The sequence below is a fragment of the Sander lucioperca genome, chromosome 6 (genome assembly GCF_008315115.2).
Source record: "Sander lucioperca isolate FBNREF2018 chromosome 6, SLUC_FBN_1.2, whole genome shotgun sequence".
Classification (NCBI taxonomy): Eukaryota; Metazoa; Chordata; class Actinopteri; order Perciformes; family Percidae; genus Sander; species Sander lucioperca.
Genome location: NC_050178.1, coordinates 34,985,575 through 35,010,376, shown reverse-complemented (window position 1 = coordinate 35,010,376; position 24,802 = coordinate 34,985,575). Strand labels below are relative to the sequence as shown.

At 39.7% G+C, this 24,802-nt stretch overlaps 3 protein-coding genes across 9 annotated transcripts in view; 2 read left to right on the top strand and 1 right to left on the bottom strand.

Annotated features, from left to right (window-relative positions):
* The window catches only part of LOC116034330 (transforming acidic coiled-coil-containing protein 1-like), a 32,714-nt gene extending 20,134 nt beyond the window's left edge, over positions 1-12,580 (bottom strand). The window contains exon 1 of one of the 2 annotated variants that reach the window (XM_031277000.2): positions 12,337-12,580. Coding sequence is in view for 1 of the 2 variants with exons in the window: in XM_031276990.2 (XP_031132850.1) it covers positions 6,516-6,583 (68 nt within the window). In the remaining variant the exon portion in view is untranslated. Of the gene's footprint in view, positions 1-6,515; positions 6,842-12,336 lie in introns of those variants that run through there. The other variant, XM_031276990.2, reaches the window with a different exon arrangement.
* On the top strand, positions 85-6,053 carry aggf1 (angiogenic factor with G patch and FHA domains 1). Of its 6 annotated transcripts, none has more exons than XM_031277045.2 (16): positions 85-201; positions 293-354; positions 760-953; positions 1,156-1,255; positions 1,358-1,548; positions 1,788-1,919; positions 2,061-2,261; positions 3,171-3,627; positions 3,868-3,976; positions 4,127-4,178; positions 4,282-4,383; positions 4,473-4,641; positions 4,853-4,932; positions 5,025-5,152; positions 5,245-5,344; positions 5,454-5,708. In XM_031277045.2, the coding sequence occupies exons 3-16, from the start codon at positions 768-770 to the stop codon at positions 5,706-5,708; spliced, it is 2,262 nt and encodes a 753-aa protein (XP_031132905.1). In that variant the 5' UTR covers positions 85-201; positions 293-354; positions 760-767. The 6 variants fall into 6 exon arrangements, with proteins under 6 accessions (XP_031132905.1, XP_031132897.1, XP_031132890.1 ...); XM_031277037.2 differs by having other exon boundaries at positions 92-192; XM_031277030.2 differs by having other exon boundaries at positions 116-354.
* Positions 12,581-17,202: 4,622 nt separating the features above from the next.
* LOC116034518 (neuronal vesicle trafficking-associated protein 1) lies at positions 17,203-24,159 on the top strand. Its single transcript, XM_031277219.2, has 5 exons — positions 17,203-17,467; positions 17,746-17,899; positions 18,186-18,302; positions 20,857-20,967; positions 22,768-24,159. Exons 2-5 carry the CDS (start codon positions 17,771-17,773, stop codon positions 22,966-22,968), a joined length of 558 nt encoding a protein of 185 aa, XP_031133079.1. The 5' UTR covers positions 17,203-17,467; positions 17,746-17,770; the 3' UTR covers positions 22,969-24,159.
* The last annotated feature ends 643 nt before the right edge of the window (positions 24,160-24,802 follow it).

Sequence of the window (24,802 nt, the reverse complement as noted above, 5' to 3'; positions counted from 1 at the left end):
TTATAAAACAGTTTGGCATCATGACTTCTTCCTATTATACATCCATGTGCATTCCTTACATTAAAAAGACGGTCCTGTCTTCACTCTCAACAAAGAAGTCCGCCAACCCTGAAGAAGAAGTACTTCCGTTGTGACGTATTAGCAAGTAGTAAATGGCGGTTGCGAACAGGGTGGACAGTAAACATTGCCACGGTTATAACTGTAACGTTAACTGTCTAATTATCATCAAAACATGTACTCGAGTGTGTCGGAAATACAGGGTAGTTACAAAATGTTTATTTTCAACTTTCAGGTCGGTTCATGTGTCGTGCTGACAGGGAATTCACTGCCAAAGAGACGGAAGCGACGCAAACGGTAAGAAGTGAAGCTTACAGACGGAGATAACGTTAGCTACAACGTTAGCTCGTCAGTTTAGTGTCCTGAATTATTTTCCAAAAACCGAGTGTCCCAAATGATGAGGGTCTTATTTGAGACAGGTTAGTTTATTATCCATAACCCTAACAGCACAGGTGGTTTAGCAGGTTCATAATTAATTAAGGACATTGTATGGGGAATTTTGGGACACTGAAACTGCACGTATACCGTATACTATGTACTAGCTATGCTATACTATACTATACACTACACTATGCCAACTGTGCTGTCTAACGTTACTGTCTTTTGTTGAAATAAATAACTACCTCCAGAAACAGATATGCTAGATGTAAATATGGCTAATATTCTGCGGCAGCTTACAAAGTTGAATGTTATCGTCTTCAGTTAAACTAATGGAGAATGAAGATGGAGAAAGAGACACGGAGTCTGAAGAGGCTGAGCTCCGTCTGAAAGTAGAGTCGTTGAAGCAGGAGCTCCACGAGTGCAGAGCCGAGCTGACCAAGTTACAGAAACAACTGAACCAGTCCGAAAGACTGCAGAGGAGCACAGAGAGCTACAACGAAGACCTGAGGAAACAAGTCAGTGCATAGAGTATCACTTACAGAAATGACCATTATGACCTGGTCTTTATTTTACGCAATGTGGTCCACAACTGCTGCAAAAGGAATGAATGAAATCAGTCTGAGTTTGTGAATCGTTACAGTTCTATTATCATGTTTTTAACGATAGGTGTTTCAATAACGCCTGCCAATTGAATGTATCTAAAATGTATTGTTTCAGGTTGACCATCTGAGTGCAGAGATTCATGACCGGAAGAAGAAAGATAAAGACAGAGTCGACAGTGAAACTCAGACAGAAGAAAATGTATGGACAGAAACTGGTATGTTAGTTTTGTATATTTATATTAAATAAATAAAATGATCATTTCCCGCCCGTCAGAAAGCGAGTCAACTGTTAGAAATTGTTCAATATTCCTCTCCAGAGTATTACAACTACTACTATGGAGGCTACTCTCAGAACCCAGAGGCTTCAGACACAACGGACGGCCTGAACACAGTAGCAGCAGTGGATGCAGCTGATGGCAGCGAGGCCGCAGAGGTTTCAGCACCAAATGAAGCAGCAGCTGCTGGTGCTAACCCTCCCACTGCCGACACTGTTGCAGTCACAACAGAGGTTTGTTTTATTAAGAAGTTACTTAAGCAGAAGTAATTGCAAATATTTCTCTTTACACCATGAATGACTAAAAAAAATCATTATCAGCATTGTAATTGATGATGGTTCAACATCTAATTGATTAATTGTTCAACACTAATCCCAAATACTGAAATAAGGAGATGTTGATATGAGTGGATAAATTGAATTAATAAATGAGAGTTTACGTTATGACTAATAAATGGCATTATGACTTTCAGGAGGGTGATGGAGGATCCATAGCTGACATGTTGAGGGCCACTGCTGAAGAGGCAATGACACAGACTGGGTTTGTCTTCGATGAGACTACTGGGATGTACTATGACCACAGCACAGGCTTCTACTACGACTCGGTTCGTCAAAAAACCCTTTTAAGTAAAATTGAGGGCTGTCTATAGCTAAATTATTTTAGCAGCAATTTAGTTTTTTTCCCCTCTCTGACAGACATTTCGTACCAGTCCTCTGATCTTACATGTGTTTTTTCTCTTCCGCAGGCCAGTCAATTGTACTATGATGCCAACACAGGCATTTACTACTACTATGATGCAGAGAGTGGGCGATACCAATTTCATTCCAGGATTGAGGTGCCTGCTGCACAAACTGCTGCAGAGCCTTGCCATGACAAGAGCACTGGTGAAAAGAAGGGCAAAAAGTTTAAGAAAGGGTCCAAGAAAATCTCACGCCAGGATGATAAGGTATGTAACACCTGGATCTTTTATTGATGCATACCATGGATTCATTTTATACTTGACAGTATCTGACAGCTGGCTTTTTGACTTTGTAGTTCCCCTGTTTAAAAAACGAATGACTTTACAGTATTGGTCTCGGTCTTCAAATGCTTTTTTTTGTATAAATTTGAGGCTAGTTGACTAAAAGATTATCCTCTGACCTAGGTGCAAGAGGTGACTAACTCATTGGCTAAAATGAAGATTTCTTCTTACTGGAATACTGCTTCCCACAGAGGTACACCTTTAATACCACCATGCAAAGCCATTCAGAAGAATGGCTCAAGATATTTTTTTAACCTGGGCCTTTAGTTAATAGTTTTGCCATCACAATAGGAGTAATCAATACTAATAAATCACTTACACAGTTCCAATGAAGCTGCTATTCACACAAGTAACACCTTACCAATATTTGACTGTGATGTGATGATTCACACAGTCTGGTTGGGTCTATGTCAAGCTCTAAAGTAAGTGATGACATTTTCACACAATAATGTGATGGTCAAACTAGGAAAGTAAAGCCCAAGTTGTAAGGCTTAAATCATAAAGCATTCAGTCATTTTATATCGTAGGATATCAAAGTTGTTTGTGTGATCTAATATCTGTTCAAACGGTCATTAGTTACTCTGTACAGTCAGTGTCATAAACCAAGGATTTGACCATCTGTGCTTATAAATCAAAGGTAAAAAGTAATATTTAGATCACTGAAGTTTTCCCTGGTGTAATTTTAAGGGAGGTGTATAGTGAATTGTCTTTGAAGACTGAAACCATGTACAAAAACAGTGCCTGGCATGAAACATGGGATCTACAAAGCCAGCTTGCCCCTGTCAGTGAACATCACTGGAGATTGTAATCTCACTGTTGACTGTCTGATGGCAGGAAATCATATTTGATGAGGTACAGTTGGAAGAAGAAGAAATGGACTGGGTCGAAAAGCCAACAGCTAAGAGGACCACAGAATCCCGAAAACTGAAGCGAAAGTCTCGCAGTCCCGATGTGGCTCCTCGTAGAAAAGACTCTTCTAAACATAAAGAGGTTAGCGACAAATCTTTGTCAAAAAGGAAGAAGCAGAAAACCGGTTCACACAATGATGATAAGGATGATAAGGACAAAGGTAGATCAAGGAAGAAAAGGAAGAAATCCAAGTCTAAAAAGCGGAAGAAGAAAAAGAGCCCAGTTCGGAGCAATGACTCAGAGGGGAACAGCGAACCAGAAGAGGGTGAGATTACAGAGTCAGAAAGAGAGGAGTGGGGGTCCACTCCCTCGTTCTCATCATCTTCTAGCTCCAGCTCCAAGGAAAGCCCAGAGTCAGAAATGGAGACTCAGAGTCATGAAGGTGAGAGGGGAAATGAGCCAAATTCAGAGCTTGTTCTGGGCACAAGATGTTTTATGTAAAGCGTTTTAAATCACCTTGTTGCTAAAATGTGCTATAGAAATAAAGACAAACAATTAGCTCTTACGTAAATTTGTTAAATCTGGTAGTAACTTGAAGCTAGTTAGAGCATCACCTGTCATCTGTACCATTCTGAGGTCGCAATGTTCCCGTGACAATGCAGTTGGTTTATTTTTCTTGCAGTCACAGACATTTGGCCGCCCTGTGTAAGAGTGACAGTGGTCAGATCTCCAGTGCTGCAGGTGGGCACTTTGTTCATCATCACAGCTGACTCTCGAGCCACCGTTGGCAGGTTTGTGCTAGTTTCTCTCTTGTCATGTGGCAGCATGAGTACATATCAGTAAAAGGCTTCATACTTTCATACCAAGCCAGACTTAGTGAAAATATGAGGAAATGATCTCTCGGCAAGTCATGAAGACACCCTGCTGTCTTTCTGTTGCAGAGAGAAAGATATGGACCATGCAATCCGAATACCAGAAATGGGAGTCAGCAAGGTACCCCTCTCCACTTTTATATTTGTCCAGGGTTTTTTCAAACTTTCTTTTCATATTGCAGGGTTATGAGATATTTCTAACTGTGAACTGTATTTGGTTTTAGCTCCATGCAGAGGTGTACTTTGACCAGGATCAGCAGAGCTACATGCTGGTGGACCAGGGAAGCCAGAATGGAACAGTCATCAATGGCAACAGGATCTTGCAGGTCAACATTATGTCTGTTTGTTGCCTCCTAAATAAAATAGTTCAACTTTAACTCGGCAATGACGTGATCAATGCATCTTTTTTCTGCAGCCTAAAACCAAATGTGAGCCACATGCGCTGATGCACGGTGATGAGGTGAAGATGGGAGAGACCGTGCTGTCCTTCCATATCCACTCAGGCACTGATACCTGCGATGGCTGTGAGCCTGGTCAGGTGATGGCTCACCTCAGCAAGCACAGGAGGGAGGAGAATACTACAGGTAAGCCACCTCACGAAAACACATTTTCACACAAATTTTTGTTGTTGTTGTTGCATGATACAACAGTGGTATACTGAGCTACTCCTCAAACAAAGGCTCAGTGTGAGATTGCATTCACTAGTTTTGATTGTGTACCACATCATGTTAGAAGACATGAGGAGAACATTATTTTAGAGTGTAATATTTAGCTTCACTCTGTATTTTCCCAAAGGCCCTGCTCTCACCAAAGAGGATAAAGAAGCACTGAGACAAAAGGAACTGAAGCAGATGAAGGCCAAATATGGCCTGCAGGTGAGTGCTATCAGGACTAACCGCCACCAGTTTTAAGTTTTCAAAACTCAGCCAAAATGCAGCCAGTCACCTCTTTTGTTTTCTGTAAACAGAGCAGTGAGTATGAGGAGGCCAAAGCCCTGAGGAACCCCAGATACCAGGACCGAGCAGAGTCTCGACGACAGACGGTGGGCAGCGAGGGTGTTTTCCAACGAGATGATGCACCTGCTTCTGTTCATCAGTAAGTATATTGTCCCTGACTGTAATTGCTAAAGAAGGAAAACAATGGATGAAGTGGTAATCATGTATTATGTCTTACTTGTCTTCTTAAAGGGAGATCAGTGAAGTCAATAAAGGACGGAAAATGCTGGAAAAGATGGGCTGGAAGAGAGGAGAGGGCCTGGGTAAAGAGGGAACTGGAAGAAAAGACCCGGTAAGACAGTCTGGGGATGTTCTGTTGGCAGATTCTGTTTGGACTAAAAATGAATTGTGAAGCAACATTATTATTTGATTGTGTTTCTTTCTCATTCCTTTCCCCACAGATTGAACTGAAAATCAGGAAGTCCCATTCAGGTTTGGGGGCTGGTGGCGCCATGTCTCTGGACGGCGTCTCTATGACCAAATCAAAGTCCCAGAAGAACTGGGAGAAAGCGCGCGAGAGATTTGCCGATTCATGCCAGCCTGACATGGTGTCTCCTAAAACGCAGAAGAACAAGTCACCCAAAGCCTGGGTCCGAGGAGAAGAGACTGAGACTACAAACACACAAGCAGGTGTTGATACAGACGGCCAAAGTTAGGAATACGTGAGAGAGAATATACTGTGGATTTAAAAGCTGGGAGGTTTGATGCAAATCTCTCTCCTGTCAAAGGAAATGTGATATAATGTCTGTAAATTGACAGAGCTGCCACTGTGCCTCCCAGAACAAAGGGATATGGAAAGGAAAATGAATCGCCTCAAGCAAATATTGCCACAGTGAAGCTATATTTCTCACAATGAGATCATGCTATGACGAGACAACTGTGGATCTGTGAAGACAACCCTGTAACTGATCATGTTAAACCAGTCACAACTTCTTGGTGTAATAGTGCCCCCCCCAGACACACAAGAAAAATGTTGCACATAAAAATGTGGACGTGCTTAACCTTTTGGTGCAGTTTTGATTATTTGCCTGTTATTATTGTCATTGGTGTGTTTGCTCAAAAGCACATGGGCACACACATCTACATACTTGTGTAAGGCCAGTGAGCAAACATGTTTAACAGTCTGCCTGTATGCAGTCTTATCTGTGGGTTCATTGTGAGGGTGTGTGAATATTTGCATGTGTCTGCAAAGTGTATGCTTGAATAGAGTCCAGAGTATAACTAGAGTCTAGTTATACGCTCAGTATTGTAGTTTACATCATAGTAGTACATGTTGTATATTCTTGCTGCTACTGCATTACTATAACTGCATACACCTTCACAAATATGAACTAGTAATGTGGGAGAGCTAAATTTATGGTTCAGCTGCAAGCAACACACATTTTAAATCGATGAATGAAGACGAAGTGACAAAAGATTTACTCTTTAAAATCAGCATCAAACAGGTGAGTAATTTGACTCACGTGGCCCTGTTGGTGTGACTCCTTGAGCTGGTTCGCCTGCTGTTCTTCTGACTTATATTGCCGCCCATTTTGATCGTTCCTCTCCTGTCGATGGATAGACACCGCCACCAGTGTGTTTGTCTTAGCTAGTAGGCACTCTACTGCACTCCTCTGAGACTGTTCAATAGTAGTCTTGCATTGCTAGACCTATCTCCACAGAGCTAGTTCAGTAGTAGTGATGCAATGCTGTCAGGTTTCTTCCTCTCTTGACAAGTGGGTTCTTTTGTCCCTCCCTCCTATTATCTCCTCCCTCAACGTAACTGCATTAACTGGAAGTAAACACTCTGCAGCTTATACTGTAGTGTAACAAAACTGGGAGGGATCAGCTTGTGTCCTATGTGCCCGGTTGTACTGGGTAGAAAGTCTCAGCCATAAAACGATGTGGTTGAGTCATGAGATAAAGTGGGAATTCATTCCTCTGTGAGGATGTGGCTCAAGGCTTTTGAAAGATCTGGCTTGACCAGTTCCTGACACTGCAAGAGCATTCAGAGGAACACTGATCCACTGTTCTTTCAAGTGCAGGCCATTCATAATGTAATTTCTTCAGAAGTTATTATGCAAAATGTGATGTGATTCTAAGTCCTTTAGGAGGAAATCAGCAGATTTGAGTTATATTCACAGTCTGTTGCGTGATAATGATAATATACCAGTAATTCAATCTCTTCAGTTTTGCCGGCCATGTTGAAGTGCATTTTTCCCAACTGTTTAGCTGAACACTGGAGTGTACACATGTTATGAAATCTGTAACAGAATGAGTGCAAGTGCTTATTAATCTTGCAGAGAGAATACACTTTCACTTCTCCTGCAGTTTGAAAATGTGACTATTCTTGAGGCAGCAGTTTTTTCCTGGGATTGTACTCTCACAGGCAAGTGAAAACAAGTTCCCTCTAAGCCTAGGTTTGGAGCTGAAACTGAATCGGGGTTATGAAGCAGACAAGAAATAGTGTTTATAATCCATGTGATTGTTCAAGACAAGCCTCAGCCTGCATAGCAATATAACAAATCTAGATAATTTGGCATCTTTCACACACAAAATAAACAATTGGGATTTAAGAATGCAGAACGAGGGGTGCTTTTATTATATCACCATGTCTGTATTTTAAGAAAACCTGCCATTGCAATGTCTGGCTCTCATAATGACACCTGGTTTTCAACCCCTTCTAGCTTTGGGCTGCACACAGGAGCAAGAAAAGGTCATCCCCTTTTCATACATGCATACATACACCCAATCACGCAGACTTGTAAAAGAACACTGTTGTGTGTTGCATTTTTAAAGATTAGACAAAGAAGAAAGGAGCGTCTCATATTTGCAGATAACAGAGGTATGTTTTTTTCAGATTTCAGGTATTTACTGTCGATGACAGGAGTCCATACAATCTTAATAGTTATGATGAGTCAGAAGTTATTTTTAAATGCAAGGTTAAATTTCATCATATTAAAGGTGCTGTAGGTAGGATTGTGAAGATCCAGGACTTAGCCAAAAAAATTGAACATCAACAACTTCTCAGTCCCTCCCCCCTTTCTGCTAAAGCCCAAAACGTTCTCCTAAGCCCCTCCCCCCACAAGGGAGAATGAATGCGTGTGCATGAGCAGTGATTGACACGCAGTTAGACACCCCCCGGCCCTGATTGGTGCATCTGAACAGGGAGCGGTGGATTTTTGCAAATCGCACTACAGGCTGTAGGTGGTGCCAGAGGAGCCCGATTTTTTTTTTTAAATGACCTGCTTCATGTAGTTCTACTGGAACATAGGGTCAGTTTCAGCAAATATGACAGAAAGTTAGTTTTATAAGAATGACAGTATGTGAGTCTTAAAGGTGCAGTTACCTACTGCACCTTTAAGACTCACATACTGTCATTCTTGACTAAAATGGTTGTGGTTACTATAATATGGTTATGTTACATTCAGTATGTTGTCAAACAAGTGATGTACAATATAAAAGAAAATACATTTAAATAATTACAATAAATTACATTATATACATTAAATTAACTAAAATAAATGACATTAAATTGCACTAAACAGATTAAATTAAAATACAATTATTGAATTAAAGTTAATTAATTTGAATCAATTACATGAAACATAAAATAAATCTCATTAAATCACAGTTCATATATGCAACAACGTCAAATATTGACTGTTTTTTTTGTCTGAGAAAATGTTCCTTCCTCAACTTTTGATGATGTAATTCTACTTTTAGCCATATTGTACCGATACGCTTTGGCCATGGATTCAACTTTATTAATTTGATGATTTTTTTAATGTGCACTTAGTCAATTGTCAAAGAAGAGCTGTTGAAAACATTTCACAGACAGCTGCGATATTTCAAGTTCATCAGCAGTGCAAACTGCATTTTACCAGCGTCCTGTCATCTCCGGTGGTATTGGATGGTTTACATTGATTAGTGAGCTGTATTGATTCTCCACCAAAAAAAACAAAAATTACCATCAGATGAGTTTATTTTTGTTGCATTTTTCCAAAACACTGACATGATGAGGCACATTGCCTGTAGCAGCTGACTGATTGCGAGCAGGTCTACCCCTACCTTCTCTCGGAGGACCTACTTAAATTACTTTGAATTAAGCGTCCTTCTGTTAGTCAGTAGGTCATTTTAGTCTCTAAAATGAAACAATCTGAAAAGGAAGATTAACTCTTTGGTTAGGCTGCTTGAGATATCAGAAGTAGACTTTATTCTGTTTTCAGGGGTCACACAAGCCAAAAAGGTTTGGAACTACAGTGTTATGGGATAATCCCTCGGAACTACTCTGCCACCGTGTGGAAGCTGGGGAGGGAAAGTTGCCCAGACATGCAGATTATCCTGATCTGTCATGGACTGAAGAGCCTGACATCAACTGGTAGACTGTGAACACTACTACTAAAGTCTGTGTACTGTAGACTTCCCCCGATGTGTGTCAGAGGAGCGACCACAAAGTAATAGTAAGAGAGCAACTCCTTCATCATCATCATTCATAGTTTCCCTACACGGGGCAGGATGTCATTCATTTCCATCATGGTCAAGGGCTGGGCTAGGCTCGCTGGAGTCTGTAATTTAGGAAAATGTACCTCATAAATGCAGTTCAGTTAGTGACAGTCACACTATTTATAAGACTTGAACTGCAGTTGCATGTGTTTAGAGCTTGTCTGGTGTATTGCGTTGCTCGGAGCCGAACACAGCTTGTTGTACTTTGAAATGCCAGTCACAATGTGTTTTTCAGAGCGATTCAAACAGCTGTGTGGCAGAATGAAGTTTTTGTGTAATACACGGTGTACACATAGTCATGGGGTCACGTGAGTGATCACAGCCACAAAATGAAGACAATAGCTGTACAGACAGATGGGAGACTCTTTGTAGTCCACTCCACTGTGTTTCACTATAAAAAAAAAGTAGATTGCAAAAATGTGTTGCACAGATCAGGAGATGAATAGGGAAATGTATAGAATGAAAAACAATCCGAATGAATGAGATTCCAAATGAAGGATGACACAAGCATGTTTTTGATTGTACAGTAAGAACCCACCGTGTTTTGAACAAAACTGATTACTTGTGCTCTCTACTCTACATATCTTTCTAATGTGTGTTTCAGTTACACTTGTTAACTTACTACATTCACTTAAGTACTGTACTTAGGTACAATTTTGAGGTACTTGTACTTTACTTGAGTATTTCCATTTTACGATACTTTTTAATTCTACTTCACTACATTTTGGAGGCAAATATTTTACTTTTTACTCCACTATTTATTTGACAGCTTTACTTACTAGTTACTTTGCAGAGTTAGATTAGTAATACAAAACATAGGTCAACTAATACATGATGATGCATTGTATAGGTTAAGCTATAGCAGTAATTAAAACTAGCAACACCTGTACCAGCTGCGACATTAACTTAATTAATGAATGCATCACTAATTATAATACAGTAATACAATATGTTGTGAAATGGGCCATTCTGCATAATGACTATTTTTGGTACTATTAAGTATATTTTAATGCTAATACATTTGCACTTTTACTTAGAGTATGAATGTAGGACTTTTACTTGAAATAGAGTATTTTTAACATAGTAAAAGATCAATACTTCTTCCACCTCTGCTTGTTTTACCCTCTCTTTTTTTTGGATCCAGACAGAAGCAGAAAACCACCCTTCCCAGCCAGACTCAACACACTTTCCTTTCATTTTTGCCAGACCACGTCTGCAACTCTGTGTTATCTATCGCAATCTCGGTCTGTGCCTGTGATTCCATTGAGAGGCATGAGACCAGAAGCGACACAAGTCTGAGAAACAGTTCTGTGTTGACTCAACTTCCCCCCACACTCCACTTCCGGCCCAGCCAGCCCTCCCAGCCACGTCCGTCCGCACCGCCCGGTGAGCCTCTATAAATCAGAACAGAGCACACAGGCTCAAAACACACAAGATTGCGCTATTTTAAAACTTGTTTTGTAATCATTGGAAGGAAGTCAAAAGAGATTTGAGCACATAGAATGCACGTGTTGGGTGGGAATGCTCATGTGAGGAGAGGAGAGGTCAGGAAGTGGGGGTTTAAATGCCTCCAAGAGTTCACAGGTCATCCAACTTGATCTTTTTGAGTAAAGGAAATGATCTTCATTCCAACCACATTCCAGCGTGAATATGTTTTTTACTTGAAGCACCCTCTTTCAAAGTGGCCCTTTTCATGTTGGCAAATTAGATTACACTATTTGAAGCCTCTTGCAACATTATTAAAGCACATTATGTAATCCTGTTAAAGGTGTCATAAGGCTTCTGTTTGTGTATTTGAGGGGGAAATATCCCATTCCATGTACGTCATGCCATGTGTATAAATACCAGATACAGACCAAAATTCTTGTGCTCCAAACAGAATGGAAATTCACAACCAAACTATGGCTTCCTCCCGGCAAGTGACTCATTCAGAGCCGCTGTTGAACGTCTTCCACCCCTGGCCTTTCCTGCTTCGAGCCCGAGCCTCTGGGTGTGTCTCCCTGTGACCTCATCTTCCCAGAAAACCTCAACAGTGACATCGTTCACATGATGCAGCAGCTTCCATGCAAGTTGTCCACAACAACAAACCAGTCAGTTCATAGAAAAAAACATCTCACTTTGCTGATTACATCAACAGCACGGATGGTGGTGCCGGTGCTGTTCTCGCCGGTACTTCTGCCTGTTCATTCAACCAGAGCATCAACCAGAGTGTGTGAGAGCGTGTGTGTGTGTGTGTGTGTGTGTGTGAGAGTGTGTGTGAGTGTGTGTGAGTGTGTGTGTGTGTGTGTGTGTGTGTGTGTGTGTGCAGACCTGTGTATACAGCCTGGTTACTGGTAAAAACTTGTACAAACCAAACATTCAGTCTGAAACTTATTGTTATTGCCAAAGTTCTTTCCATTCAAATCTTTGTGACTCATTCTACCTCAAGGACACAAATCTTTCCGTAACCTGCCTGTTGTTTCTGCAAATCTTCAGCGTTAATGAACAGAAGTACTGAACAGCTTCGCACATCACACCCAACACAAACTGCTGGGTCGACCAGTGAGGGGAATTATACATTCATGAACAGAGGCTTTGTGTTCATGAAAAAGACAATAGCTCCCACATGGCAGCAGGACTTTTTAAACCAGACACAGCACATTCAATGAGTCATCTGGCACACTGTCCAAAAGTCAGCAGATCAGTACCAAAAAACACACATTTAACTAATGTACTCAAAGCACATAATGATATGAATAACGGGGCACCTGACAGGCAGACTGGCTGTCACATTTTGAGTTTAAAGAGTGTAAATCATACCTTGGCTTCTTTGAGGACTGACGGGCTGTGACGGATCTGCTGGGAGGTTTGTGTCCTTAACAACACAATGGAAAGAAAAGTCCTTGGTCAGTGATAGAGGTCCTTAAGGGGGTTTGTGCTCTGACTGCTTTTGGAGGTGCCGCTCTTTGAGGGAAAATACTTGTTCTATCTGCGTGACGGAGCTTAGTCCATGTGGCTGGATGGGAAATGAACTTTCTGGGCAAAGAGCCAAGAGCAGAGTTGGTTTTAAAGACACAGCAGTTGCAGTGCTATGTAAGGTTTTGTCACACTTTATACAGTATAAGTTACAAGACTGTATTTATCATTACCATGCATACTGCTGAGTTCATATCCACTGTTACTTAATAATACTTGTTTAACTTATGCTTTAATGAGCATTTAGCACAGCAAGAGACCATAAAGACTATATGCAGCATTACATACTCATATCATCTCAATTTAAACTAATATCATAGCTTCACACTAGCAACTTTAATAGCTAAAATCTACATTAATTCACAAAACACTCACAAACACTTACACAACTCTTCCAGTGGTGGAAAGTAACTAAGTAGGCTACATTTACTCAAGTAGCTACTGTACTCAAGTACAATTTTAAGGTAATTGTACTTTACTTGAGTATTCCCATTTTCTGCCTCTTTATACTTCTACTGCACTACAATTCAACTTCTACTCCACTACAAGAGGGAAATATTGCACTTTTTACTCGACTGCATTTATTTTATTACTTAAGTTACCAGTTACTTTGAAAATTCAGATAATTTATACGAAATATAATCAACAAATACATTATGACATATTAGACTTTATTGACCCCGGTGGAAATTCACAAGCTACCCAGCTCTATATCAAGTAATTAAAATGAGCCCCACCTAGCATTAAAGTGATGTAATGATAATCCAATAACATAATATAGCCTACATTTTTCTGAAAATTGGTCAATCTGCATGAATACTGTTACTTTTGGTACTTTAAACCTATATTTTGATGCTTATACTTTTGTACTTTTACTTGAGTAAACATTTAGATGCAGAGTATTTCTACAGTGCGTGGTATTGCTACTTTTACTTAAGAGATCTGAGTACTGCTCTCTCAGTGATCTCTCCACTCAGCTTGGCTATTCTGAAAAATGACAAACTCAGTAGGTGATCTGTGATTTTAGTAACTAAATCCCACTGAAAATGAGATTTGAATGTGCAGTATGATTTAAATAAAAAGGAAACATCTGTTCAGTTGTCACTGCTGTGCTGCCTTTTTGTAGCGCCCGTTTAAAGAAAAAACACAGAGTTTGGTATCATAATTTTACAGTTTTGTCCGTTAACGTGATGGTAATGACCACACACTTAAACAGGAATAACCACACTATGCATGGCTATGCATAACACAAGCAGTCATGAGTTGTAAATATGTGAGCGGTTTCTCCCTCTAGTGGTTAATCCTGAGAAGGCAACTGCAGCAGAAAGCCTCTGCAACACATCTGCCTGCTGCAGTTAACAGAAACTCTGTGGATTATACAGACATCTCAGCAGCAGCAGCACACAGAGACACTGCAGCTGTCATAGCCACCAGGCCAAGTCAACAGTTCACCAAAGAGCTGTGGTTTCCATCTCAATATGTGAAGAGATCACTTTCTGTTCTACTGCTTCCTTTTCCCTATGGATTAACAGGCTGAACCTGATCAATTATGGATCCCTTTCATTCCCACTGTAGCCTGGCAACAAGCTACTGGATAATATGCACGGACACATCTTCATTTCACCACTACTAATATAGGTACTATGATGAGGTGATATAAAGGGCTTAGTAAAATCAAAATGTTATGTGTTTTTCACAATGATTATATACTGAATGCTTGGTGGAGTGTTTGTTAATAATTCAATGTGATAATTTAACTATAACTACAATGTATCTTAGCCTAATGGATCCCAACATTTTTGAAGATCTAAGTTTCACGCACAGTCACACAGACTGATTCATGACATGATGTTTTTTTTATTTATAATAATTTGTATTCATAGGCTACAGACCAAATCTGATACATGGGGAACTATTCATGACCAAATCTGGGAAATATACCCATATGGACATTTAAGCATATAGTCTGCAAAGTCATTGCTGTGTAATATCAGTGAAAAGATGACAGCCAATCACTACAGAACCACACTCTGATCTACTGTCACTTAAAGGCACTGAAAACCTATTTTCCCCATCAGCTTTTGGATCCTGAACATACTATTTACTGCCAAAGCTAGAACAGTTTTCATTATTTCACTTGAGAGATTTCTGTTTTAGCTTTTTTCTCTAAGCTATTCTAACTCGTTGCATGCTGATAAACAGAGGGGATACTCAGCTTTACTATGCCAAAATGATGATGCTGAAGAATGCTGAACTGAATGCACTGGTAGGAGGTGAACTCCAAATCCGCGCACAACAATTACCCATAGGAGTAGGCCTACAAAACAACACATAAAAAAGTCTGTCAAAAGTCATGTTACAAGCATTATTGACAGAAGATAAAGTCAGACGCACAGACTGGGGCAGAGTTGTGCTCACACATTAAAAATATTGGCCTATTTTAAAAAAAACATTTGAATAACCTATAACAGGACATTTGATTTGAATTCAATTGTATGTAGTTTTTGCAGCGTTAGAAAAAGATGATGTCACATACTGGGTTGTTTGGTTACTGTCAATCATATCTGATTAAAGGGTTAGTACTATTCATCCTGCACATACACTCACTACTCTTATAATGTTACTGTTTCTGCACTACAATGGTACTGTTAACACACTGCACATAGCTGTACATACTGTACATACCTGTCTATATGGTTCATACTGAATATCCATATTTTATTCTGTTTTTCTTATAATAATACACTGCATTTATCTATATTATTTTTTACTACTATTATAATGTTACTGCTGCTACATTGCACATATTTGTACATGTTGTTCATACATTGTTCATATTACACAGCCATATTTATTCCGCTCTTATAAGGTAACTGCTAATACACTGCACACATTTGTATTTAATTTATATTACTCTAAACCACCTTATGTAAACCAACTGTACACTACTGTCTACACTGTGCTATATTTCTTGTCCTGTCTATACTTGAATATCACATTGCACTTTTCCGCTCTTTTTGCACTTCTGGTTGGAAGCAAACTGCATTTTGTTGTCTTTGTACTTGTACTCTGCACAATGACAATAAAGTTGAATCTAATTTAATTGAATTTAATCTAACCAGTGAAGTGCTGCTAAAACAGGTGTGATGTGTGCTCTTTTGTTAATGTGAGTTAAAAGCCTTGCAGCAGACGGTAAAGCTCCTTACTCAAACAGGTAAAAAGACTGTTAGGAGTAATCTAAGCGAGAAGAAATGAAAGCATGAATGATCATCTCCAACTCACCCTTTGACACTAGTGTTCTTAATTTGGAAATATTGCTCAGATGGAAGAAACAGTTTCTAACTAATTGTTTAGAGTGGTGCTCCAAGGACATGGCTGAATCAAAAACAACACCTAAGCTCCTGAGGCTCGGCTGGACAGACGAGCCTGCTGCCTTATCTGAGGGATTCTACTTTCAGGGGCGACAATTAGTGTTTCTGTTTTCATAAATAATACCTTAAGATTATGTTTTTTTTTTAATTCATTAATATTTAAGGTTATAGAACCATACTTGATTTGAAGCCAAGTTTTCAGGAGTTTTAAAGAGTAATTAAACACCCACTAAAAATATTTGCTGATGTGGTGGTCTAACCTCTCACCTTGCTGCCATGATGTACAGGTGTACTCCAGGACACTGTGCAGAGCACCCTTCTTACCACACCCAACCAGAATTGAGACAGGCTTGAAACTTTCAACCAGAAGTTACTCTTTAAACCTGAAATAACTGATTTCTTTGGCCACTTGGGGGCAGTGGAAACACGTTCTGAACATTGACATCACATCAGATTTTACGTTGATATGGTAAACTTGTGTAACCAGTGTCTTATTTACACATCCAGCAGTTATGGAGCAACATTATAATTCATTTGGAGTTGTGTTTGTGGCCACCTGCTAAATGTTAGTATAATATTCACTCTCTTTTAGCTCTGTTTTTGTTCGCCACCAACTCTAATGGAAACATCTGTCTCTTTAGCTGCTAAATGCTCCACTATATGTTCACCAGCTAGTAATACTGTGGCTGTCTGCTGTTTGCTGCTGAGCAGGTAGTGTACAGTGTATTTTTATTATTTATTTTTCTGCCCGCTGCACCCGAAAACAAGCCTATAAGAGCAGTGAGAGTGAACCAAAACCTTCAAGTTGTGGCCAGACAGCTAAACATTGAGCTGAAACTCGCTGCAGATTCATGTGAGAACTCTCGAACTAGAGAACTCTCTGTAGGTTCATCACTACAAGTGACGTCTTTCACGTTGTCACATTGTTTTCACATTCTCATTTGATACATTTATATAATATCACTATAATAATAACAATAGCCACTTTAAGATTTGAAGCCAAGTTTTCAGATTTAAGTAGCCTATCATCATCATCAGGAAGCCAACCACTAATACACAATTTTTCAAAAAACTACTTTCAAATACTTTATCTCCCCATATAACTTAAATGTTTGTAAATGTAGGCTATGTGTGTTTTGCAGGAGACGCTACAATAGGATACTTACTGCGGCAGTGCAAACCACAAATTGAAATGTTCTAGATGTAGGCTCTGTTTTTGCATAATTTCCCGTATAAATTCTTTTAATAAAAAAAAAACAAACCCTGGATTCCCCTCATCAATGGACACAATAAAAAGACTTTGTAGGCTACATTTAGATTGTGAATGGGCTCCAGCTCCTGCGTTTACTGTCACTGATCAGATGAGTAGCCTATGGATGGATGTAATGAGGATGTTACATCACTTGCAGTGCAGCCAGACGCCAGCAGCAGCATCCAGCTCGGAGGGAACGCGGCGCACAACCCCAGCTGGCCATATTGTACACCAGCTCCTCTCCGCAAATCGGCTGCGTCACACCTAACAAAACATATAGCGGCGCTGTAGCAATAAAATCACCACATCAGGAGGAAAAACGCTGTTTTCAAAACGCTACTCGGCTGAGCTGGTAAGTGTTTGGATGCGGTAAATCATATTTTTTTTCCACGGTGATGCATCGGTCCCATTATGTCGAAGCCTTGCTATGTCCTCTCCTGCGCTTTTGTGGTTAACAGGCTTTCTCGTGGCCCACAAAAGCGCCTCACATCATTGTGTTTGATTTGTAATGCTGTTTGCATGTGTAAAGGACATGATTGATATGATTTCTTGAATGATTTATAGAATCACACAGGAGCTGAGAATAATCCATAATGGAGTAATACGCGCTTCTCCCCCCCGCCCCTTCAGGTTGGTGTTTTTTCGTGCAGGGAAAATGGTTAAACTGGGGAATAATTTCAGCGAGAAAAATAACGGCAAGGTGGTTTCTGAAGACGGATTTGACACCATCCCTCTCATCACACCACTAGATGCCAGTCAGCTGCAGTTTCCTCCACCAGATAAGGTAAGATTTTTGTCTATGTTTCCATTGATTTGGAGAGTCACAGTGAGGGGGCCTTCTTTTCTGTATTTCTATCATTCCAATTAGTCCAATTAAGATAGGGGAAATCAAGGAAAACACATTTCTTTGTGTAACCAATGTTCATTCTTACAGATCTATTATTTCTACACTACAATACACTTAATGTAACCCATCCTGCCTCAGTGAACTCTCATTTTCTTCCTGAAGCTATACCTGAAAGCTGATTGGATCTTCTCTCATGTATGTGTGTGTTTTGTGTTTCTACCAGGTGGTGGTGAAGACAAAGGCAGACTATGATGGTGAGAGCAAGAAGGGAAAGTTACGATCTCCTAAAATCGCAGAGTTCTCAATAAGCATCATTGAAGGCGTATCTGAGCGACTCAAGGTAAGAATGATGTCGCTGACATCGTCTGCATTTCGAACATCATCCCATTTCCAATATCTCTCACACTACTACACATGCATATGCCTGGAGAGCAGACAGCTGTGTCCCTGCAGCTAAGGACATTTGTCACTGTCGTCATAACATTCCCCCACCAATAACCAAGTTATACTTCTTTGCTCAGGCCACCCTAATGTCCTGTGTCCTGCGCAGCCTGTCATCTTGTCGGGCTACACAGGGAGACATAATGCATAATGATTCACTTAACCCCGCCCTGAAACTCTCATTAATTCAGTTGCTGCCATGGCGATGGCCTCCAAACAGCAAGCATCTCTCCCACCTCCCTCAATGCCCCCCTGGCTGGCAGATGTGTGACATCATATAGAATGATTAAAAAACATGCTTTTGTAAAAGAAAAGATCAAAACACAATCCTGGGTGACTGAAGACCTCCTTCCATACTTCAAAATGTATGAACTATGTGTTCTGCATGCAGACTAAGCAATAGTCCACTTGATATTCAAAATCAACAGATGAAACCGTCTCTGTAAGGTGTGTCAAGCTTCCTTTAGTAAAAGAGCTTTAATTCTCAAACATCTGAAAGTCAAGGAGGCACACCACTGTCTCAGAGAACACAGCTCACTTCCTCTGATTGTTGCTTTGAAATGCTTCAGGCAGCCCTTTCATCACAGACAGTCCTTTCATAATATCCTGTTGCTTTGCACTACGTCTGCTCTGCTGTGTAACTGCGGAATTTATACAGACAGATATAAATAGTATTATTTTATTCATTTTGATATGTGCTGTTAACAGTCTAATTAAACCTGTGCCAAACATACTGGGTGCAAAAGGGACTTGTTTGCAGGCACCGTGCTCCCAATCCAAGAAACCCTCAAGAATATTCTGACAGAAATTTCACATTTGCATCTGGATTTCACTTTCTCAATAATCCAATTTGACCGCAAGCTAAATAACATATGGACTCATAAAAATAGCTTGTGCACACCTTGGGGCTCAACATCTTCGGCGATTTCTCCCACACCATGTCCTATCCCTCCCTCCCACTTCCTAGAAACACCAGTAGTCATTACATAACTCCCCTGAGAGGTGAGAGCTGGGCTGTACAGATGGTCACACAAGCCATCTTCCTGTCGAGTTACTATGTGCAGAATATCCTTTATAGGCCTGCCTGGTTGTTAGTTACTGTTATTTATAAAACAGGTAGCTTAAGTCAAGCAGTCTGATTGGTTCACAGCTGTAATAAAATAACCATATACAACGGCTATGGCGTCTAATTCCTTTGCACAATAAGTATCACTCTGTGTCTGAGAAAAAAACGTTTGAACTGATAACCTAACTTAGATAGCTAAAAACCCAATACAAAATGGAAACATTTAGGGTTATATTCAACCTCCTGAGTGGCCTAACTATGGAGGAGTGCATCTCCTGAGGACGGAGCGGAGCAGCGGAGGAAAATATGTCCTTTAACACAGAGATTCTCAATTGTTTTTTTTTAGCCAAGGACCCCTTCACAAGATAGAGAATACACCGGGGTCCCTGTCATGTATGTCCCTTGGAATAATATGACGTAGCTACATTTCTATAGTCTTAGTTACGTGAAAAAACAACACAAGAGAAATGTATTAGAAAGATATTAGACATGTATTAAACAAAGAGTCCAGCAGAGTCCAAGAGTTATAGATTTGTTGGATTACAACTCTATGAACTATTATAGATTTGAAAATTGAAATACTATTCATTGAACAATGAAGCCTTTTGTAAAAAAAATAAATACAAAGTTTTACATGATGATTTGAATGAATGAATCTGAAGACTTTTCACAGACCCCCTGGCAGAGTGCCACGGACCCCACTTTAAGAATGAGACCTTTAGCAGAGCTGTGACATAGGTTTGATGATGTTGTTTGAGCTGTTGTGTATCTAGGCCTGTAACAATTATTACATAATTGTCTAATCGCAATTATTTTACATCACCATTTCTTTGTTTAACCACAATTAATTGCTCACATTAGCTTAGGTTGTAAGGGGTATAATGGTAATAGTCAATTTTATGTTCATTTAAGAAAAATATACAATATTTTATAATAAAGAGGCGTGGTTTGCTTCATAGGCTGTGTACCTATGGTACTTGTGGTTTATCGGTGTTTTAAGCCCCCAACGTCTCTTTCCAGGCAGCGCTGCCTGGAAGGCACTAGGATTAGGCAATGGTTATGGTTATGGTTAGGTTTAAGGTTAAGGTTAGGGTTAGGGTTAGGGTTAGGTGCCTTGAAGTCAACGGTCGCAGCGCTGCCTAGAAGGAGACGTTGAGGGCTTAAAACACCATCGAGCGTACCTGTGTTATACCATTATGTGGGTAACGTAACAGTGATATAACCAAAAGATGTACCCTGGGATTGATTCAAAACTTGCTTTTGTTTAAAAAAAAGTAACACATTTGACTGAAAGAGACAATTATATTGTTAATCGCAATTATTTCTGAGACAATTAATCGTATATTAAACTGTGGAATTGTTACAGCTCTATGTGTATCTCCCATAGGTCACCTTGCTTGTGATCTGTGCGCTGGCCTTCCTGGTGTGTGTGGTCTTCCTGGTCGTCTACAAGGTCTACCAGTACGAGCAGCCTTGCCCCGACAGCTTTGTTTACACGGTAAACACTTAATGAGCATCAATGTTTGTGACCCTACCTGACGGTGATATGGTAATGTGATTATCTTTTTGTTTCATTGTTTATGTTTTATTTACTTTGGAAAGCGTTTTTAGCAGTTTTGAAGAGTGATACATGACTTGGGTTTACTACAGAGGTGTCAAGTAACGAAGTACAAATACTTTGTTACTTTACTTAAGTAGAAATTTTGGGTATCTATACTTTACTGGAGTAATTATTTTACAGCAGACTTTTTACTTCTACTACTTACATTTTAAAAATAGCCTCGTTACTACTATTTCAGTTCGGCTTGTTTTCATTCCGGCTTGTCATCGTTCAAAAAAACACCAAAAAAAACAAAAACCTATCCAGATTAATCGCGCTATCCGGATAGAGTGAATTTGATTGTGGTTGGATGAGAAGTATAGACATATACCATTCCGACACCCTATTGGTTTGTACGCGATCCATCGCACCTGCACATGACACAAATCACATCACACTCCAGCAAGGAAATAGCAGACGTATGTCGCCTAGTACGAAGATGTCCGTGGCAGAGACTCAAGAGAACTCGAGCTAAATGTCCCAACCAAGCACCGGCGAGGAGGTTGGTAGCCAGGAAGACCAGCCAACCCTTCTACATCCCTGGCCGTACCTGGAAGAATTTTTCGAAACGGTTGGATGCAAAAACAACTCCTTTCGAATACACTGCAAGCTCTGTGCACCCAAGTACCACGAGCTAATTGTTTCCAAAACTCGCCGTCTAATTTGAAAAAGCATATTGATATTATTTTTTTCCCCTGACATTACTTTTACTTTTATACTTTAAGTAGTTTTGAAACCAGTACTTTTACACTTTTACTTGAGTAAAAAGCTTGAGTTGATACTTCAACTTCTACAGAAGTATTTTTAAACCCTAGTATCTATACTTCTACCTGAGTAATGAATGTGAATACTTTTGACACCTCTGGTTTACTATATAATAAATATGCCATATAAACAACCTGACACACACACTGTCACAATTAAAGTAAGCATTTCCAGGCCAATGTTTTTCTGAATTTGTCAAGAATCTTTTTCACGATAAAAGAAATTCAAGTTAGATTTACCAACAAAACTAATCTATCCTTTCAGTTTATCAGAATAGTTTTCAAAGATTTCATAGTTTTCTGTTTGTAGGCATGATAGATATAGAATCATTTTTTTGATTCTATTATAGAATGTGAGGCATTATGAATAAAGCTTTTCACTGTACCAGTGTTTGGTTTCTAAATGATTCTGAATGAATGAATCTGGTTTTTACATTATTTTAAACTTTAAAAATAAGTAGTAATACAATCCTCCTCTTACAAATGAAAAGTTGAATTATTAAGCAATAAAACACACCATCGCTCAGTCCAATACACAGCTACAGCGAGTGCTGGCCACAAAAATGATATAGTCTTGCTATAAAACTTGTGGCAGTGGAGTTAAGGACTGTTGACTCATTTCTGCACAAGCCTTATCCATTTTCACAGGCACCGGTATAGATTAGGTAATGCAGCTTAGTTTGTATCATGTTGTTTTTCAATTAGTTTTTTGTTTTTCATTTTCTGTGTGATCTTTTGCTCTGGTACAAACAGCGCAGCTGTCTCATCACAGTTGTCTTTTCTTCTCATATAACTGGGAACTGTGAATCACAGTTTGTTTCCCAGAATACCATTATACTAAAAAAATAATAATTTTGTCACCTAGTGTGTTGTTTTTCTTTTCACATTGGCTCGTCTCTGTATTTTTATCTCGTTCCCTCTCTCTTTGGAGCAGCAAGGTCGCTGCATGCCGGCTGGGATGTATGGCAACTACCCCCCTCAGGGCCCTGGGGGCCGCGGGCGCCTCTTTACCCTCATAAACCACTACAACATAGCCAAGCAGACCATCACCCGGTCAGTATCACCATGGATGACCATTATGTCAGAGGAAAAGGTCACCCAGCAGGAGACGGAGACTGCCCAGAAACTGGCTTAACCAACCTGGGATACTGGGATCAGGAGGTGGCCTAACCTGCTGCTCAAAGAAATAATTAAATAATATGGTTGTGCCATTCAAGCAAACCTCAGAGTCCCGTGGCTTTTTGTGGGTGAAAAATCAACTTCTCTTGCCTGAGGTGCTCTCCTGCCTTGTTGATGTAGTTTGGTCAACTGATGTGTACTATAGCAGGAAATCTGTGGAAATTAGTTTTCAGCAAAGCAAGCGTTAACCGTTGGGTGGATTCATGGTTTGTTTGAATCGCATATGTTGTTATTTATTTGCACTTAAAAACAGAGCGGCAAACGTGTAGATAAAGTCACACGGATACAAACACAGACACACACTCACTGTCTTTGTACATACACATATGTAACAAAACTCTCTTTAGTACTCACATTGTGAAATGACTGCACCATCTCGTGTCTGCGTCGCTTGTTTTAACGCACATGCACGCACGACTCTAAACACAATCCGTTTGCTTTGAGCTCACCCCCCCACAAATACATCAAGTACTGATAGCGCATGTCAGACCTCATGAGGTCCAGCAAATGGTACATTTCTCACAAGGCGCCAAAGTTTGCAGCATATTTGCCACTGAGGTCATCTGTGTCAAAATATTTTACTGTCATGATATTGTGAATAAATGAGGCTTGACCTGGAGGAAGCCTTTTAACCAGCGAAAAAATAACTATTTTAATCGTGTTGTTTTGTCACAGCCCATATTGCTCTCTGCATATACTGCTGTTAAGGAGTTTTAAGTACTCGATGCATTGTCTTTTTAACCAGCATTAATGATTGTCTACATTCATTTAAACTACTTGTGAACACCATGTGCTTTTCTTTGCTGGCCACTTAATGGTTACTTTTCATAGCATACATTTTATGCTACTGTATTGAATGTTTTTGCATTGCTAGTGAAGCCACAGTATTGTGCAATGCTTTGCATTGATTAATGTCACCATAGATGGCTGTTGGTAGCCAGATGCTAGACTTAGGTTGATGTAATGGAACAATCTGACAGTAGTCGCTTGTACCGATGCTTTCTTCTGTATTTGTCATTTAACTTATTGAACTGTTACAAATGATGTACTTTTTTCAAACAATGTAAGGATTGCCATTAAAGTGCATTTGCTACATAAAAATGTTAAAAGAAAAACTGAAATAAAGTGCCCACATTTCACACCAACATCCAAGTGCAATGCATATATGAATAAGAACATTTGCGTGAACCATTTCAAGAGTAAATTGTCAGTAATGCTGAAACTCCCTCAGTGCAGAAATTAAAGACAGTTAACAGCTCCGTTTCCTTTGAGTTGAGATCAAAGAAAAAATTCTAAGCGCCGTAATGCTTTAACAAGGATATAGGTTAATCCTAACACTCAAAGTCCCATAACCACGGTGTCTGTCCCCCGACTCAGATCAGTTAAATCAAAGGTAAACAAAAGAGGAGCTATACTTAAGAACCTAATTGGAATGAAAACTACCACTGCAATCATAGAACGTGTGTATAAATAAATTTAATGTGTATGTAACAATAACGTACCTTTACCTTATCAGTAAACGATTTGATATCAGATGATCAAATTGTTCTGTTCTGTCTTACCGAAACATGGCTGTGCCATGAAGAATATGTTAGTCTAAATGAATCCACTCCTCCCAGTCATATTAATACTCAAATTCCTCGAGGCTCTGGCCGAGGAGGGGGAGTTGCAGACATCTTTGATTCAAGCCTGTTAATTAATCCTAAACTAAATTATAACTCGTTTGAAAGCCTTGTTCTTAATCTTCCTTGAATTGAAAAATGAATGAATTGAATTGAATTAATAAACCG